This window comes from Anopheles aquasalis, chromosome 3 (assembly GCF_943734665.1).
Source record: "Anopheles aquasalis chromosome 3, idAnoAquaMG_Q_19, whole genome shotgun sequence".
Classification (NCBI taxonomy): Eukaryota; Metazoa; Arthropoda; class Insecta; order Diptera; family Culicidae; genus Anopheles; species Anopheles aquasalis.
The window spans coordinates 41,959,064-41,979,063 of NC_064878.1; the positions used below are offsets into that span (position 1 = coordinate 41,959,064).

Sequence of the window (20,000 nt, forward strand, 5' to 3'; positions counted from 1 at the left end):
TTCACACTACAAAAGTTACTTCAGTGTATGTTATTTATACCATTAGTCTGTGAGTTACAGCGTGCTGAAAACGGAAGACAGCATCGAAGATGTTCGATGCAAACCACACTTTTGGTTCGATGCAAGCGGAAATTCAAGACCAGTGAAATTCTACATAGTTTTTATGGTAACAATACTGCATCGAATTCAAATGAGCTGCTTGAGTCATGTTAAACATGCATTTTACGCTGGCAGATCCCACAGCGAAAATTGTGGTGAAAGCACAAAAATACTTCACGTTAACAGAGATGTTGCTAGTCAGAGTATCTGATGAAAACCGGATTATAAAAAGCAGATTTTTTCCTCCAAAAAATATTCTAGACGACTGCGACATTTGCTCTCACCCGTTCGATAAACTGTCTAATCGTATATCGTTCCTCGGACACAGTACAGGGTGAGGCAAAAAACGGCAACACAGTTAAAACGCCATATCCTTTTCATTTTAGTTTGAATTCTATTGAGTAAAACCAAAAAAATGTCGGGAATTTTATAAACTTCTAGAGTCAGTTTAGTTTTTTACGTCCTGCGAAGTCCTGCGCTTTTTGCATCCATAGGTATTGACAACCAATGAGACATCGAAATGAAGTGTGGAACGTTCTTTCTTCGCCAATCTTATGTCTCGGTTGCTTTGAGGGAAGATACAGAGATCTTTTGGAATCGCCAGGGCTTTCACATGAATTGTTTGTATTTCTAGGACTACAATGAAGCTTCTGATAGATTTGGCAGATGAATTTGTTGATTTATGTCACATCCACCGTACAAAAATGTGCGAGGAGTGCGAAAAATTGCGTGTTAGCGCATCTCAAACCATTATCAACCCCTCAACCCCAATTTTCGCCTCACCCTGTATATGAACACTTCTTTTATCCATCCGATTAGTCATTGTATTTCTATCATCTCTAGACAACAACTGTATTTTTCAAATTTGGTTTGTAGATGATGAATTCATAAGAAGGGTATTCGTGGCAGAATTGTTTAACACTTGGTGACTCGAGGGTGAAGTGTGAACCTAATAGTCCCGTGGACCAGAGATCGAAAATTGAGCACAAGCGATTGCAATGCCATGTTTGCAACATTATGTTTATATTGCATTGCATTGAGCTGGGGAGTGATGGGGAGTAATAATGGAAAGAAATCCATTATTATTTGGTGAAGCTACACAGCTTTATTTATAAAATGCATCAACAACTTACCATACATTCGACCCCTTCGAAAAGATTCGAAAAGCTGTACACCATACATTGTACCAACCTATTTCGAAACGATTCTAAACATTTTTTCCCATGCCAAGTCCTCCAACCTACATTTATTTGCTTTGCAACAACCGTGCGCTACAAAATGTTTCTGCAATTTAAAAATTCACACTTCAATCCCTTCGAATGGATAAAATCCGGCTTACACAGCTAACGCCACAGTAAGCCCGCACGGGGTAATCGCAGTAATACCTTCTCCATTCGGTACGCTTGTCATGCCATAAATCAATCAATAGATGGTTCAGCTTCAAGATAAACTTTTCAACAAAAATCTCATCACGTCCACTCGCTTCTTAACGGCACAAAGGGAGTACTACCAGCAACAGTACGTAAACCGCTCCTTACACTCAGCCGTATGGCAAAAGTAAAAACCCAAAAAAAGTACTAAAGTCACAGTCACAACTTTTTGATCCTGTGTCTACCGCGAATCCGTTGCAAACCCAACCCGGGCCACCAACGACCGAGCTAGGTGGTTTGGGTGTCACTTTGCCCTGAACTGCCAAGTGCCACATAAGGGCGCAGCATATGAAAGTGTTTTCAAGGTTATTGCAGCGGCTTAACTGGGGATCATGCAGATTGACCCCACCCCGGATCTGAACGGAGGACGAAGACGGAAAGTTTAACGCCACTTCTCCTGTTACGGTAGCTTCGGTGGCCATAAAAGTAGATTTTATTTTCACTCCTCACACATCGAATGATGATGATAGTACCACATACCATACCGATCGCTTTTGATTGCCTCCCGGGCCAGATCGGGACCGATTTTCGGTATCCTGCGACCGCACCTTCCCTTTCTTCCACTGGTTGTGTTTATTTGATTTGGTTGTTTGCGTAAAGCCGATCAATAAAGTTTGTGTTAATCATACTAATTATCGAGTGTCGAATAGGAACTTCGCTTCATGCTGGTGCCAGGGAAGGGAGTGTCCAGAGGTGGTGGCAACCGAATAGCCGCATCGACCGCATGCACCATGAATTCCATAACTTTACGGTTCCCTGTTCGGCAATGGAGTGACGCCACTAGTCACTCTCTCTCTCTTTCCATGAGTGGGGCATTGTTTTCCCATTTAGCCACTTCATCCTTGGGTTAGTCTGTGCCCCGGTCGGGGTCCTTTAATAGCAAAAGTTGCTCAACTTCTCCAAGACGAACAGGAGCCAAAGGCGCTGTGTAGATGGCTTTCGGTTCGTTTTAACTAACCAGCAAAACCACTACCACCTGGTGGTACGCAGGAATGTTTCTCATTCGCAGGGAAGGCCAGACACAGAGACACGGGACTACGGGGATGGGAAACATCGCAAGTTTGTGGTTGCGCTCTAATGGAACTTCAAGCACACAGCAGCAGCAGCAGCAGCCACCAGTGTCTGCCAAAGTAGTCCCCTGTGGGCTCAAGAGTGAGCATCGGGTGGCTATCATCATCGCTACCGTGTGATGCGCACGCCCAACGCACCACGTTCGGTCCCGGGACTGCCGTCGTTGTCTGGCAAAGCCGAGGCGGGGTGGTGGGGAGGTGGGGTGGGATTTCGGATTTCGTTATTCGATTTTTATGATGTCATTATGGCTTTATAGGTTCGCCTTTATGAGCCCTGGCCCCCCGGCTCAATCGAGCAGGAATCGAGACTAAAAAGGACCGCCCGACGCGCGTCCAGGAGGGAAAACGATTTGTTTGATGTTCACATTGCGCTCCAGCACTGGCCACTGAATGGTTTGGGGGACAGTTGGGCAGTGATTTTCGGCGCGTAAAGAAAGCAACGAATTAATACAAAACCCCATTCGTTCGCTTTTGCGTCAGAATCGGAATGCTTCGTTCGGTAATGGGTGATAGGTTGTGTGGCCGTGGTTGGGTGATCAGTTTAGGAGATTAGGGAACTCGTTTTTCACCAAACGAGTGACCAAACCAATTAGAGGATTTGCACACCTCACACCAGCAACACCACTACCACCATTAGAACGGCATCAAATGACCTTGTTATGGGCACGCTTTCTTTAAGTCGTTGGTAGTTGGTTTCCGAGGCCACGATCGAGTTGGAATCGTTGGCTCATTACCAGTTTACTCCGGAACAGAAGGTTGGTGTTTGTGATGTTCCTAGGAATTGGCATAGTTTGGTAAGATGGGAATTTATTACAGGCCTTTAGCTAGGACTAGGTTTTCTTGGACCTTTTGTTTATGAAATTTAAGAGGAACATTTACATAAGTTTGCTTATTACAAGAAACCCTTTTAAGGGGGGCTTCGGTAATTTCTTATCAAAACAAGGATCGATTTTGACGATTTTTGTGACATAACCATTCTACTTTAGTTTTTCAAATAAATGGCATAATAAATTAAAACTTTTGACGAATATTTAGTTTTATTTTGGGGAAGATTCATTACAAACTCCATCGATGGCATCAAATTTAAGCAGTCGTGTCTTCGAAAAGATACTTTTTACGGTGCCCATCGTAGCTGCGTGATGGGTGATTAGAAATATACAACTTGGAGCTCGTTTGAAAGATTATAAGTTTATCCAAGTAGCCTTGAGAGATTTTGTTGAATTTCTAATTTTTCGATTTTTGGCAGATTTTCGAAGTTGAAAAAGTGATGCTTTTTGTCATTTCGCCAAAAAACACGATTTTTAAAGATTTGTTTAAAAAAAGTATTAGCAATTTTAATGAAATCTTGACTGGACTACCTGACAAAGAGTGTACAGATTATGTGTTAAAAATTTCGAATCAATCGGTCCAGTATTTTTTTATGGTACGCTGGGCACCGACTTTGAAAACGTTGGTTTTGGGAAACGCTCCTCAAAGTAGCGAGCTGCATGGAGCCTTGTATGAAACGCGGATTTTCAAATCTATAACTTGCTCAGTTTAGCTTCGATTGATCCAAAAAAATTACACAATGTTCTTGAAAGGATCAGCATTCATGGAAAAATGTTAAAAATATGTGTCACGAAACAAAATTAAATACCGAAGCCCCACTAAAGCAAACGCGTGAAAAGCATCGCTTTTCCGACTTCAAAATGCTACCAAAAATTGAAAAATGAAATATTGAACAAACACTCGAAGGGGCTTTCTAGATAGACTTAAAATCTATGAAAAGTGTATTCATTTGTATTTTTCTGACGAACCATTGCGCAGTTACGCTGGGTATAATTTTTAGTGCGAATCAAAAGACTCGCCCCTCAGGGCATAAGCGATGAACCCGATTTAATCATTGATCAATCCGTCACCACCGCAATGTGATCACTTTTTCATCTTCAAAATGCTGTGAAAAGTTGAAAAATTGGAACTTAAATAAAAACTGAGACTTGGCTGCATTGATAAACTTAGAATCTCGCAAATAAATATCGATTTGTACATTTCCATGATCCAGAACGCAGCTACGACCGGAAAAGTACATTTTCGAAGAAACGCCTTTCTAAATTGGGAGCCATGGGATCATCCCATGGATGAAGTTTTTAATCAATCTTCTTCAAAATACAACCAACCATTCCCGAAAAGTTGTACTTTAATATGACACTCAGATAAAAAGAATAAGTTGAAAAGTTTCTTCTTGTTAAGATTAAAAAAATGAACTTTTTTCTGTCTCGTATTAGCTTTAGCTCCCCTTAAAAGACTCATTCTGTAAGCTAGTATATCAGGATAATGTTATAAAACTCCTGCTCAGACTCAAGACCACATTTCAGACAAAATTCCACCATCTAACCTCCACCGAGTTCATCTGCATGGCCTTTTAAATTCGTCATTCCGGCAAAACTTATCTTAAAGTGACTCCCAAAATCACAACACACTCGTCCATCAACCTTCTTCACCACCACGATTGTCCCACAAGGGAGAACGGCCAGCACGAAAGCGAAAACGGTTCATATTGAAGGCGCAGCTTCCGGAAAAAGGCTCTACCGAGCGGATTTATCGCTCAGCCCCGGGGCAGCATCCCACTATGCCAAGTCATGCAAATAGCTGGCTGGGAACGAACGAATGAACGAACGAACGAGAAATCCTTGATCTCCAAGGGGGTCAAACAGTAAAACCCCAAATGTAAATGGTGAGAAATGATAGTGAGCTCTACATACTTCCTATGCGATGTTGGCACCACCTACTGCTGCCGCTGTTGTAACGGGCCAGAGGCCAGAACCATGAATCTGGCGGCGAGAAAGGGCGCAAAAAAAAAAGAAATCCTCACTGCGAATGCAGATCCTTCCCGGCCGACGGAACATCCGACGGCCTGTGGCGAGTTTCACCACGGAACGGTCACAGTATAGTGTGGCTGGCTCTCCGGGTCTGTATGGGTGTATGTGTGGCATTAGTTGTTGTTCCCCAAATCCCCGCAATGTCAATTTATATGCGGAAATAATTCCTCCTCTTAATCCTCGCTGTGCCGACGGAGGGAGGCTTCCGAAATCCCTGTGCATAAATAAATTCACCTAGAACCATCGCTCGGTTCGCTTGGCGAGTGCTAGCGGTCGCTGTGGTGGCTACTGGTTCCCGGATATAACGTGCCAAAGACTGACTTTGGGCCTGTTTAACTAACAGGTAGTTAAAGCATCGATGTTGTTTTGCTGTAAAGCAAGCATTCACCAAACAAACCGAATTCAACTGACGATCTTCAACATGATTCAATCAATGAATGCAGATCTCTGGTGACATCCGGAGAGTAATGCGCAGTTTTGGGATACCAATAATAGGTTTAAAGGTCGTTTCGCTCCACCGGAGATAACCTTGCCAAAGGTTGATACCCTGTCAAGGTGGTCCCAATCGGAGCTGAGCTCGAGACAGACGCGAATGATGCTAAAGGCATATTTTGTAAAACCAGCCGCACGCCAGACCCAGTCGCCGGTTCAAAATACCTTCGATCAGAACTCACTCTAGTGGACAGAAGCGGACCGGTCACGGTGCATTGAGCGATGAAATTGGATCACTTGCCACTGATTCACCGGGCTGCGGTGCGGTCGAAACGATATTTGATATGGTTGGCCAGACGAAAAAAAAATCAAAAGCGAGTCTTTTAAAACGAGCCCCTCCTTGGTACCCCGCGGAACATCATTTCGAATCGGCCGATGATACATTCCAGTCTCCAGGAGTTCAGTACTCCAGAAGGACCGGTTTACCTTCAATACGTCGTCAATCGTCACATCGTGTTGGTGGTTTTACAAATCAGTTTTCCAGCTTCTCCCATGGTCCATGCGGCTTTCTGCAACTGCCGGAACTGCCGTCGGTTGATCGGTTGTTGGTGTTGACGGCTAGTGTCGTTCAGTTCTCGCCCGAAAATGTTGTGGTTTCGCAGACGGCACCGCAACGACATCACACAGTTCAATTTTCGGGAATACCCCGCTCAGTCTCTGTTTCTGTTTTTCGAGCATGTTATGAACAAGTGATCAACGAGAACCGGTTGGATCCGTTTCGTTACAAACAGTAAACCGCCTTTGAGATAGCTGGCATGAGATCAGTTCAAGAACCTGATCGAACGGCTACGAGCGTCCCGTCACCTTAGCAACACGGAAACGGTAACTCAATAAAAAAGCATTATCCCTACTTATATGCACGCTAAACCGAGCATCTTGAGCATCAAAGCAACCATTCGCCCAACAAACGGTTCCGATTTTTTACGCAAGTGATAACATCCCCATCAAATCATCGCCAGAGATAAGGCTGCGAGTGGTAACACCGGTAACATCGACTTGAACTTGTTGCACGCGTCACAAACCCGAATGATGCTGAGGCGTTTTTATCGAAATTAGTTGTCGGAGTGTGCCACCATCGTACCCCCGGCACCACCTCACTAATGCGTGCCACGTGGCCAAAATTTAATATAAACTGCAAATACACAGCACAACAGAGTCGGATTTGTTTTAGGGACTCGGGATCTCGGGGTTGGGTTTTTGCTATTGACAGGTTGTCCACCTGTTATTTCTTTCATGCTGTGTGTGCCCCCCCCCCCCTCTCTTTCCGTTCCTGGCAATGCGAACCGTTCATTCGTAACCCTAACGGCACTGTTCCTTGGAAGTTGGAAAGGATACGGGAATGGGACGTGTCGCTGACTGGCATGTTGGTAACAACATTATGTGATGCGACGGGCAGACAGGCAGGCATGTGGCATGTTTTCGAAAACGAAAAAAAAAATCGTGCAAAACAATCATTTGTTTTCATCGGCAGCGATGACGACATACGCCGCCCGAGGACGTCAATTGATTCGCGCTGGTGACAGATTCAATCATCGATTCAGCGGTCGCCTACTAGATCGAAAGGCGCCATTGTCGAAAAGATAATGTGGGACTTATCGGAATGTTTCTTTTGGCATCTAAATAATAGTAGTAAATATTGTTCTGAAACATAATGGATTTTATCCAGAATTCTGTTCCTTTTATTACGCTCTGATTTGCGGAATAATTAGAAAGCCGATTGATTATTATGAACATCGATTCATTCTCATCCTTCGTCCATTCTCATCGATCTGCGTGCTGTTATTATTGATAATACTCACGATTCATGCGTTAGTTATGATTCACAGTATCATAAAGCATCAGCATCATAGCATATTTCATGGCTAATGTGTGCTCATTATTCTTTATGCTGATTTCTGGCATACTTTCTCGGGAAAAGAGTTATCCTTCAAATCCTTCACTTGGATGGCCAAAGCCTTGGTTTGACATTAATTTATGCAGCAAATTATTGTGAAAAGCCTGATCCTGGTGGTTGGTTAGCGTTATTCATATACATAAAGTGAAAAACCGGCATAAGGATAATAAGCAATTAATCGAGCCTGATCTAAATGAATAACATTGGGGAAAAATCCATATGAATTTTACATATTCTTGTCCATTTTTTTTGGTAAGAAATATTAAGCATGAAAGACATTGTCGAACTAAACATCTCGCTTATCATATCAAAACCTACACAGCTTGTGGCTTCCCACATACAAAATCTCGATCACAAGCAGAAATAAACCCCACCAAATGTCAACCAAACGAAACCAACGGTATCATCCCGTGGAAACAAGAGAGGGAAAACAAAAACAAACACCTAGTCAAGCAGAGGGACCGGACCGAAGGCAAGTTTTTCCTCTCCAGACGAACCGAACCCGCGGGATGGCGGCGACCACCGTCGGCCCACCAGCCCGCGCGAGCAAATTTGGAAATGCTGTAACGATTTTAATAAATAATAGCCAACCCGCATAGGCTGTCACGGGGTTGCGGTACAAGGAAAACGACTCTAAAACCACCCGCCATGTATCCCGTTGCGCCCGTCTCGCCGCCTGGATACTGGATCGCCCGAGTCCTGCAAAAGGGCGAACGATGATCCGGTCGAATCGGGCGGAAATTAGCCGTGAAACTGATGATGAGCAAACAAACCGAGGACAGAGAGAGAGAGAGAGAGAGAGACAAAGAAAGAGAGAGAGAGTGAGTGAACAAAAAACAAAGGGAAGAAGAGAGGGTGGCCGGGCGTAAGGAATCGAATCAAAAAGTCATCCCATTTACACCCCAACCCAAGTGCCAATCCCGGTGGCATGTGGTCCTCCCCGTCGTCTGCCTTCGAAGAAATGTTTTCCACCCAAACCGAAACCCAAACTCAAATCAAAAACGGGGAAAGCCTTTCCCCCTAAGGATAGGGGCGTCTTCGGTCGTGATCGGGGTGAGCCCGTTGGCATAGATTTTCCCAACATGATAAATAGTGCGGCCCGTAATGTGCTATTAATCCAGAATAGATTTAACGGAGAGCAAAGATTTATTCCTGACCCGGCGTCATGCCCGGCCATATGGGGCTCATTGTCTGGCGCGCACGACCGGTGGCCAAATACCTTTAAACACATGTTGGAACAGTGGCGGATGGTGGTGAGATGAGTTGGACAATTTAACTTTTACAACACTTGACTCTTGACGTAACTATTGTGAAGCAAAAGATCATAAGAATATTTAATCGATCGCTTTACTCATTTGAAATGAAGCTCCGTACATTCCTACAGTGGAGATGATAGAACGGGATTCAAACAAATATCCTTTTTAAAGCCAATCCAAAATAAACATTCAAATTGTAATGTTATTAAAAAAAAAAAACCATTCGCTACCATAGTGCGCACTGCATGGCGGAATGTCTGTAGTTTATTATTTACTACTAAGGATTTGCTCGCAAGCCCAAAAATAAACAGAACCGAAGGCAGTTTGCTCACCCTCGCCCAATTCGCCTCAATATCACTCCTTGGAACCTTCCACGGAGAGAGAAAGAGAGGAGACAGGAGCGAGGCGACACTGTGACAAGGCGTTGAGCGCCTTCCCGCTGAGCCTTTCGTAATGCTCAACGGACGGGCTGACGAGGGTTTTCGGGGATCGACAGATTCGCTCGGAAAAGGGGATGCTACGCAGGGGACACAGAGCAAGGAAGAAGGTGTCACAGTAGCAAATCGGCAAACGACCCACCGGGCGGCACAAGTATAGTGTAATGAAATCGTAATAAAAGTATTACTGAGGAGTACGATTTATTGTTTATTTATTAATAACATGCAAATTGAAAAGTGTCCGTGCGGTGAAAAGCGCACACATTTCGTCACAGACACAGTAGGCACAGGATTTTTTTTGTTTGGTATTGAGCAGGCGGATGATCGGATTTGTTACCGGATGTGTCAAGATAATTAAAGTCTCGTAATTGTCGCAATGCTTGTGTTTTAGAATTTGTGCTGCTGATCAATAGAACCAAACACTTCAAAAGCGCACATATTAATCGCAGCATTATTGCAATTCATGAGCATTCGATTGAACAAACGATGCAACGATTTAATCAATTACAAACATACTGGCTTGTTGATTAGATTTGAACAACATAGTCAACTGTACAGTTCTACTACTCAGCCTAGTATTTCAATGATTAAATTTGCTTCCTAATGAAATGGTTTACGTTCTAAAACGCTGGCTGAAAAGCGTTTATGTACTTTTTAATTATTAAACGTCATTAGCACGCATCTCTCCATCCGTAATACCACGTTGAGCAGACGAAGCTCAGTCGCTTGAAATCAACTCTCCGGCTCGTTTATGCAAACGAGTCACGTTAACATAAACAGAAGCCTCCAACTCCATGCTTTCCGGGCAAAGTCTTTTGCCGTTCTCAAAGGCGTAGCGCATCTTTGCATAGCATTAAACGTGGAGCCTAAGACAGTACGACCGCAAGATGCAACCCTGGGCTGGCATCTTAACATTCACTCTACCAAACGGTACATCATCTCCCGGTCCCCGGTCCGGGCCAGCATAAGAAGCAACAGCAACAGCAGGACCTTCACGGGAACAATTATCGTAAAGCATTAACCAGGCGCAAGGCGCACACAAAATGGCAAGCTTTTAATCTGGTTTAATTCTTGCGAGGATTAGAGGGCATGAAACTTTCAGAAAATTGATAATAAATACATGCAGCACATCCACCGGGCTCTCTGTGTTGTTCTTCGCTGCTGACGCACGGGGATTTTCTGAGACGCACGCAAAACCAAGACGCTCGGTAAGACGTGTCCAACGTCTAGGCGCCATCAACTCTTCGGCTCGCTTCGAAGCAGAACGTTGAGAACGCCTGCGAGCAACGTGCGTCACTGGTGTTGGTGTTGCTTTTCGAAGCGGTGCAAAGTCAAAGTTTTCCTCTTCACGCAAGGGCATGGGAGGAAATCGGTTCCGCATGGCGGCGCAAGCCTAATGAAAAGCTCTCGGAATCCGCCCAATCATTTATCCAATTGTTTTCCATCGACAAAGGCCTCGAATCCTTCTGCCGTCGTGCGCTAACGTCGTTTTAAACTGCATCCGCTACGAACAGAGACCTAAGTACGGATGAAGCCATATCACCGATAACGGAAACATAACAGTGAAAGGCTTTTTAGGTTGAATTTATGTCATGCGAATGAGTGATTGCTGGCCGTTGGCTGGAGACGTTGCCGTTTCATTTAGTCGAAACATGCCACAGATTGCTTCTTGGGCAGAAGATATTATCCTTCTACAAAAATCTTCACTGTAGAGAGGCCCCATCCGAAGCCACATCGGCACGACGACGACGACAGCCACTCGGCAATGGCAGCTCAGCTGTTTTGGGACTTTCAAAAAGTTTCAAAATCAGAAGCCAATCAATCAATTACTCTCAATTACCGAATGTCGCCAGTGACGCAGAAGAGTGTGCTTGAGAGGCGAGTGGGGATGGTATAAGACGCCGATGTCATCTTAAAAGCACATTCATTCCATTCTGTAGATCCATCTCGAGAGAAAGGCCAACATCAGTATGCCTCTCGATACTGAATATCATTCAGCATAAAATTGGGTAATGCAAATCTCCAATGAAATCAATGCAAAGCATCAATCCTTGCACTGTATTTCCAATGAATTCTAATTGTGGGTCTGCTTCTGATTTGAATTTCATAGAATTTAGCACATATTTAGAATAACAATTGCATATTTTTATCCAAAGATACCATCATTTTTAACATTTCATTAAGCGAATATTCATTCCAAAATATCTAATCATATTTTTAGTGTTGCCAGGCCATTTTCGTACTGTTTGCAATGCTACGTTGATGCAGACAAACGCCACAACATAGCCTTGACGATAACTGATGACAGATTTGTTGTTTTCGTCGCTGCTTTGATCGTGCCGCCTATTTACCTTCAAAACGACAAGCGCGCATGACCACAAATCTGTTTAAAATTTATGGGGAAAAAAAACCTGCAAACAGGAAACCAATTCAAGTATTTGGCGCTTGAATGTACACTCGAGTGATAGAAGTACCTCAATGATTCAAAATCACCAATAGAAATATTGCAGCCATCATGTTGCTGACGCACGGCATAGCAACGACAAAGCGTTCTCATATTTTACACAAGCGCTCCGTGCCAGCAGCAGGCGACCTACCGTAGGTTTGCGAAATGGAATGGCATTCCGGCATTTCGTACGGGTTTCGCATATCTATATTAGTTTTGCTATTGGGTGCGGAACTCACAGAGACCGTTAGACACAGGTTGCTACTGGCGCTGCTGTCGAATCCTCCGTTGTTACTAATGGCTCGGAAACCCAGCCCTCCGAGTCAACCACCTGAGCAAAGTAATTGGTTACCATGGTCCCAAACTCCAAGGAGCGTCAATGGTTTGTTTCTGGCTGGTTGAGGATCAATCCTACAAATGCTACTACTCCCAGCAACCATTGGAAAATGATGATGGCTGTGCTGTGCTGCATGGAAACGATGAAAGTTATTCCCCCTTCCTGTTCAACCTCACTCATCCATCTCTAGTGCTTCCCCCCATTTTGTCTTCTTTAATATTAGATATGAAAACGCAAGGCTGGACCTCACCGCCACCGGGATTCGCATGGTTTTTTTCCTCGTTTTTCTCAAGAAATTTTGACCCCCGAACGGCAACGGTGCTTCCAAGCGAATGTTTATTTGAAATGGTTCACATTTTTCTGTGCCTGAGCAAGCATTCAAGTGGGGAGCTCTTCGGTAGGAAAATATCAAAATTGGCATTCCCGGCCGTTCGGGAAAAGGAAACCCGGACTCGTATCCTTGGCAACCTTGGCTCACTCCCTCCCACGAGTGGGCGATACGTTGGAACATGGATGGAGGCTGCGCGCTGGAGCTGGAGAACGCAAGCTTCAAACACGCAGCATCCAACGGTCCCTGCCAATACTAACACATCGATGGATTGAAACCAAGCCACGAACCATGGAAACGGAAGGCAACCTTTTGTGGGGGAGCAGGCGGCGTACGGGTTAGCCAAAAGGGCGAAAGGACACCCCAGAGCGAGCGAGAGAAAGGTGAGCGTTCGAGAGAGACAACGAGAGCGAGAAAATCTTCGTTTGGAGTTTCCACCGTTGGCGCCATTTTGGATCAGCTTCGGTGCACGGGTATGGGGAATGAATTTTTCAGAAGCATGCGCGATTTCTTTTCCGGTTCGTCCTTAGCCGACCAACCCCGCCAGAGGCAGGTCGCGAGCAGAAGCGCTTTTCAGAACAATATCTGAAGATTATTTCTTCCATTAACACCACCGACTCTGCCGTTGACTGCCGTCGACTGAGCTAGAACTGGGATGAAGTTTTTAGCTTTGTTTTGGGTGTGTTTTCGATTACGACGAAGAATTCCGGATCGCGTCATCTGCATCCGACGTGGACGCGGGCGTGTTGGCAGCATCGTTTACGGGTCCGCACCCGTAAAGTCCGCGAAAAGTTGATCGAAAATTCAATTAAAAGCGAAAAACTCACGCTGAGAGTGCAGACGAGAAGCAGCAAATTAAATGTTGGCACTATTCGAATTCTCAGCCGAACGAGAATTTCAAAAGTACCTAAAGTTCGTGATACTTTAAGGGAGGCCTACTGTTTTTTTACGTTTCTTTTCTACATTTTTATACGACTGCTGACGCTTTCAAGAATATTGTGTAAATCTTATTGATCAATCGAAATAAAACTAGCAATGATATTGTTTTTTAATTGATTTTAACCATTAATTAACAATTACGAAATCTTGGTTTAAAGAACAAATCTGGAAAAACCAACACTTTTTCAACATCAAAATTCTATCAAGAATTAGAAAATTGGAACACAACAAAAATACAACCGAGATGCTTGGAAAAACTTCCTATCTAACAAAAGAGTTCCCAAAACGCGCATTTTAAAATGCATCAAGGCTGTATTTTGCGGCAAATGTTCCTCAAAGCTCCTCCAAATGTTCTTAAAAAGTTGATATGTTGTATAAAAAATACAACTGAGCAGTTTCAACACAAAAAACGGTTAAAAATGATCCTGTTTTTGACTCGAATTAACATATTCCCTTAATAATAACAGTGAAAATTGATTAGACATCAAACACTCATTCGAAATTCCGTCTTTAATATCCCAAAATGGTCCCTCAAAGGAACATGTTGTGCTATGTTATGAACATTTATATATCAGTCCAACTGGGGAAGCGACCATCCATGCTTTGTTACCACCCGGTACGTGCCTTCAAACAAACGCACCTCATGTCGGCTCTTTTCATCTCCGCTTTTTACGCAAAAACATCCCACACACCCAATACGTTGCAGCCTCTTTCTGGTGTCCAAAGGCGGCCGAGCGGCTTTTTGACTTCCACTTAAGGCGTTATTGCAGCCGGTAGCCGATCGTTTGTTCTAGGGCAGACAGACAGCCTCCACACACCTTTTCTACCGCCGAATCGAACGCGATCACATCGAATAGCCCCATAATCGAGTCCTAGTTCTGGCCCTTATAAAAAAAGGCCGCCAAACCGTTCGAAAACTGTAGCGAACGTGTACGACCAAACAAAACAGGTCATCAGAAGCACCAACGGCAGCAGCAGCAGCAGCAACAGCACTGTGTGGCGCGTCCAAAGTCACGACTTGGTGGTAGCGTCATTAGTACACAATTTCACACCGACCTGCCAAAATATTTATTAGTTTCTGGCTTTATTTACTCAACCATATTCCTGCCAACGGGTGTCTCCGACCAGGAGGGATCGCAGGAGAGGTTTGTGTGCACTTGGCTGTCGTCTGAAAGGCACGAAAACTGGTCCGGTTAGGTCCGGTGGTGCACAAACAACCGACAACGGAGAGTGTTGTTGGCGTAGAATTCGAGCGGCCAGATTCCAAATGCCGTCGGCAAATCATCCTCAGGATGATTGGTAAAACGACATACATGCCAGACATCCGTAATAATGCAACAATGCGTCTATTGTTTTATACTTTAATGGGTATAATAATGGCATATACATAATACATTATAATACAGTTGTGCATGAGGCACAACCTTAAGCAGGACAATATTATTGGACAATAATCTAGGCTACTTGAACGTATTAAGCGTATTTCAGGAACTTGACGATACTTTGCAGAACCGGAATACGCAAAATAAATCAAAGTAACCCGGGGTGCTTGCCTTAGGTATTTATCGAAAGGATTCAGTCAACTATGATTACAGTCAATGATTTTAACTTATTGCAACCGTTATACTACTTCGAAATATTGGTACATCAAAGTTACTTTAACAAAACCTTGGCAATTTTCTCGCTTTCCCGATGAACAACACACCAACAAAGGACTTACCAGACCACACAGATCAGCAAGTCTGATCTTCCCAGCCCTACAGTAATGCACAACGGATGTATTTGTCATGCAACCGAACTCGGGCAATTCCTGGACCCCTCCCTGGGGACTACTTTCGCATCCGCTGCCACCGCAACGTCACGCCAAAAGGTGCAGTTGTAGCAGTGCAAGCCGGATCGGACCTGTACGGGATTTGCCCGTGTATTCTCGCTCCGACGATCCATCAAGCATCCATCAACTTGTCAAATCGATGGCGCGTGATTCGTCTCTAAGCGGCAACGCCATCGAACTATCCGTGGTTGCTGCTTGGTGCTTGGTGGTTGTTTCGTTACTAGACAGCCACTGACGGACGCAATACGGATCGTTACATCAAATGCATTCCGCTAACGGTACTACTGGAGCTTAGTTAATATTCACAAGAATTTCTTGTCAATCCATCGATTGGAAACGTCATCGACGAGCGTGCTCTCGCGACCAACAACAGTTCACCATGCGGTATGATTCGCAAATACAAACATTCCATTCCACTGTTGGTCGAAGGTAGCGGTTGTCATGGAAAATTCCGCAAAATTCCGCCCGGAATGAGCCGCCAGGAATGATGCCTTGTTCTGCACAATCTGCCATCTTCCTTTTCCACCCACTTTTTTGGAGGATGGTTGCTTGGCTGGTGGTGGCTGCTGCTGCTGCTGCTGCTGCTGCTGCTGATTGTGTAGCCCCCCGGGCCGACGGGATTGCGCGCTCCTTCCGGTGGATGGATTTTTATTTTCCATCATTTATATTTCAGTCGGAGCCAAAGTAGTTTTACGTGTATAGCTGTGACGGGCCAAAAGCCCATCGGGAATTATGTGCCCTGGTTGGTGCCCTGGTCATGGGGAATTCCCGTCCTCTTCTCTTCCCTCTCGCCTATGCCGCCTATCGACCGTGTCACCAGTAAGTTGTCAGCCGCCACCATCCCAACAAATGGTGGAAAAACTCATGGAACACGCCAACCATGCGGTGACACGGTTTGTGTGCCGATGTGTGTGCGAGGAAACTAATATTTTATCAGAACTCGACCAGAAGGCCAATGCAAAATGCAGGAGGTGAAAGTAAGATCAGTAAACTGCTGCTCAACCCCTAGACGCTGTCCTGGCGAGATGAAAAATCCTTCCACGGCCACGACCGTGCCTTAGGTCACCGGAAACGATCAGCCTTATTGCCGGGCGTTGCTTTAAATGTCTTTCTCCGGCGGTGTACAAGGAAACACTTCTAGCAGCAGGTACCATCAGCGCAAGGTGATCTGGGGCTCCTGGAACCTGCCAAAAGCTGCCAGAACACACATACAGAGGCACAGGCACATTACATAAATCCATCTCAGGGACCCTCGGTGGCCACCAGGAGAGCGAGAGAAAGCAAGAGATCAAAATGTTCGCCTACTTTGGGGAGGGTGAAGATGAGCCGCAGAACCCACAGGCGAGCCTGCTTCGATGATGCTGAATCAATGTTGCGCGCCCGGTAATGAGAAGGGTAATTAATCATTCTGGCCACTGCCAGAGCGGGGTCCTGGTCCTGGTCCGAAACAGCAGGACAGCAGGAGCAGTAGGGAGCGGCGAGATAAATGGAAAGGATTCTTGTTTCTGAAGGGAAGGATATTCGGATACGGGAAGCACTGTCCAGTGCTCTCCCGGTTGCTGGTACCCGATTCGCGAAGGAACACAATGCAATGGCAATGGCCGGTGAGAAATGATTTCGCCCGTTTGACAACATTATTATCACATTATTGGTGTGGCGAGTGAGACATAAATAACATCTCCATCCGGTAGCCCAGCCCAGGTCAAGCGGAATCCTCCAGCAGTCGATGTTCCTTCTTCCGGAGGGGAATCAGATGGTGATGGTTTCGATTTGGGATTTACGCGATCCCTTTGGGGTGGTTCAGTGAAATCAATACCCCAAGAAGCAGTGATTAATACTTCGATTACGGATCGTTACCTTGCAACCATTAAATCTTCTCGTTTCGTTTCAATATCAACGATGAAAAAGGAAGAGACTCACGACTCGCAATTCATTGATATGTAAATGATCCTTAATTATGCTCGAGAAAGAAAAAAAACCCGAAATGTAAAATGCATTCTTATCATTGTTATCTTCTAAATTCCCACCACTATGACGTCCCGCTGTGAGCGCGATGATCGATCACACCAGCAAGCGGAGGCCAGGTTGGCGCTTGGTCCCCAGGACTGTTGTGGCATTAAAATCCATTAAAGCCATACCCGCCCTCCCCTCGGGGTATTCATCACACCCTGGCCGACGCACAAGTCAATCAAAGTCAAGTCAAGGATGACTTTTCACGCCCAGGATGCGCCCTTTTGTTCCATTCTGGCCGTCCGCGCCCGGTCTCTCTATCTCTCGCTCTCATTAGCCCATTCCGGATTTCCATATTCCCCGTGGCCGAGTGGATGATGCCGAGGGTAAAATGTGCTGCATCAGGTATCCACCGAGGGCGGGAGGGGGTGCAATGGGTGCTGAAAAAATCATACCAACGATGATGATACGGTGGTTTTCCACCGCTCGCTCACTCACGCTCATTTTCCACACTTTTTCCATCATACACTTCCCCTCATCAGTGCGCGGTGGCCGGCCTATTGTCTTTTTTGGGCGCCTTTTTAACAAGGCGCGGCCGCAGCATAAGGCGCATATGTTAGCATTGAAATCAGGCACGCATCGTTGCTCCCTTTTGCGAGTGCAACCGGTAGGGCACTCCAGCACCCACCATAATTCCCTGCGGTGAACGACACGTCACGGTGGGTTTGGAAGGGAGAGAGTTCTGTTTATTGCTGGTGTCTTCCTGCTATGCTTGGTAGTTCCTTTGCTATGAAGCTTCGCAGTCATTCACCTAATAAAGCGAGCCTTTTTATTGCCCATCTTCCTGTGGTGTGCAGTAATGCAGTGTCCTTGTTATTCGCAAACTTTATGTCAAATGTGGGGTTTCACCCTAAAACCGGTAATTGTAGTGAAAAAATCAATGAAAGGATTTTAAAGGTAGAACAAGGACCTTTTCAAAAACTATCTTAATCTACGTAATCAATGCTGATAAAATGATCAGAAACAAACACTAAACCCAATCACCAAACAAAACACCAAATTCTCCATGGTACGGTTACAGGAAACGGGCAGCTTCTTGAGAAACGATTCTTGTTCTTAACTTGCCCAAGAAAAACAAAGCTAAGCGCCTGTGACCTGGACACACATCCATGTGGCATCCATGAATTGTTAATATCCGTTTCATGCCTTCATTTGATTAAAAAGTTGAATTAGTTTCGCCCCACGAAAGGCCGACCCTGGTTCCGGTGGTTTCTGGATTTGCGCTGCGTTCCAATCCACATTAGCAACATGTTCTGGAAGTGTTCTCGTACTCCCGCATGCCGTCCACCGTTCCATCATAAGAAAAGCCATTTTCACTCCTTCAAATAAAGCGGTAAAAGTAATGGCGAAATGCGTGAAACTTACCGTGCGTTTCTGTTGTTGTTTTGCGCGCGGGATTTTCCATTCGAGTGCGGGAGTTCGCAATCGCAATCGCCATCGTGTCATTATCGTAGATCATTGTTTGTGCGAACTGCTCTGCGGCGAACTGCTCGCTGACCGGGCGGAAACCGGGAACCACGACGGCTTAAAACTGAACCAGAAAAAAAACTCTCCCTCGTTAGACTCCCGTGCACTGCACTTTCGATGCATGCGGCCGCGAGTGATGGCACCAGTATCAGCCCACCAGCGTATTTCGTTCGTTGTGTCACCCTCGCTCACAGGACCAAAAACCAACAAGCAAAAAAACGCGTCCTCGATACCTCGGTCGTCCTCTCGACCACGGCGTAACCGCGTGGCCGCGCCCGCGAGTCCCATTTTCTGCAATTTCATACATAATAACCATAATCGTAATGATAAACAACAGTGAATAATAAATAGCGCGTGATTACAGCAGCACCGAGGGGCAGGGGTGATGGTGTACAGCGAGGGTTGGATTTCGGATCCGGCCTTGGAAACTGGAACAACGGGAAACCATCCACGCGAACAGTTGTTTCACATCCGAGCAGAAGAGCAGAGAGTTCCATTCTCGTTCACCGTCTTTAAGGGGTACACTTCAAGGACCATCCGCGCATCCTGTTAACTGTTAATGAAGTTTTGATTTGTTGAGCGATAGTTAAAAATGTATTCAATACCCGCAATCTTTTTTCTTTCTTCCTTACACTGCCTCAGGTTTGGTTCCAGAACCGGCGGGCCAAGTGGAAAAAGCGAAAGAAGACCACCAACGTTTTCCGCACCCCAGGTAAGTAAGAAGCGATTCCGAAACACAAGAAGGATTTGCAATTTATCGAGGCCTACTGTTTTCCAGGAGCACTGCTACCATCGCACGGGCTGCCACCGTTCGGTGCCAACATTACCAACATTGCCATGAGCGAAAGCTTATGCGGCACGTCGATGTTCGGTGGCGATCGATGGGGCGTTGGCGTTAACCCGATGACCGCTGGTACGTATCCACAGCGTGCAAACGCTGCCAGAAACTTAATTCCCCCCGGGGGAGGTTCGCCCATTGTCGTACTAACACGCACTGCGCACCGATTTCTCCTTTTCTCATTTCAACTAACACCAAACTAACCATCCCATCCTGGTGGCTCGGTTACTATCGCTACTGCTACCACTGTCACTCCTCTCATCTAACA

General features: G+C 45.3%; 1 protein-coding gene across 6 annotated transcripts in view; it reads left to right on the forward strand.

Annotated features, from left to right (window-relative positions):
* The window catches only part of LOC126574976 (homeobox protein orthopedia), a 34,331-nt gene that overhangs the window by 9,814 nt on the left and 4,517 nt on the right, over positions 1-20,000 (forward strand). For all 6 annotated transcript variants that reach the window (XM_050235424.1, XM_050235423.1, XM_050235428.1 and 3 more), the window contains 2 exons: positions 19,537-19,606; positions 19,673-19,807. In XM_050235424.1, the coding sequence (XP_050091381.1) occupies positions 19,537-19,606; positions 19,673-19,807 (205 nt within the window). The remainder of the gene's footprint in view (positions 1-19,536; positions 19,607-19,672; positions 19,808-20,000) is intronic.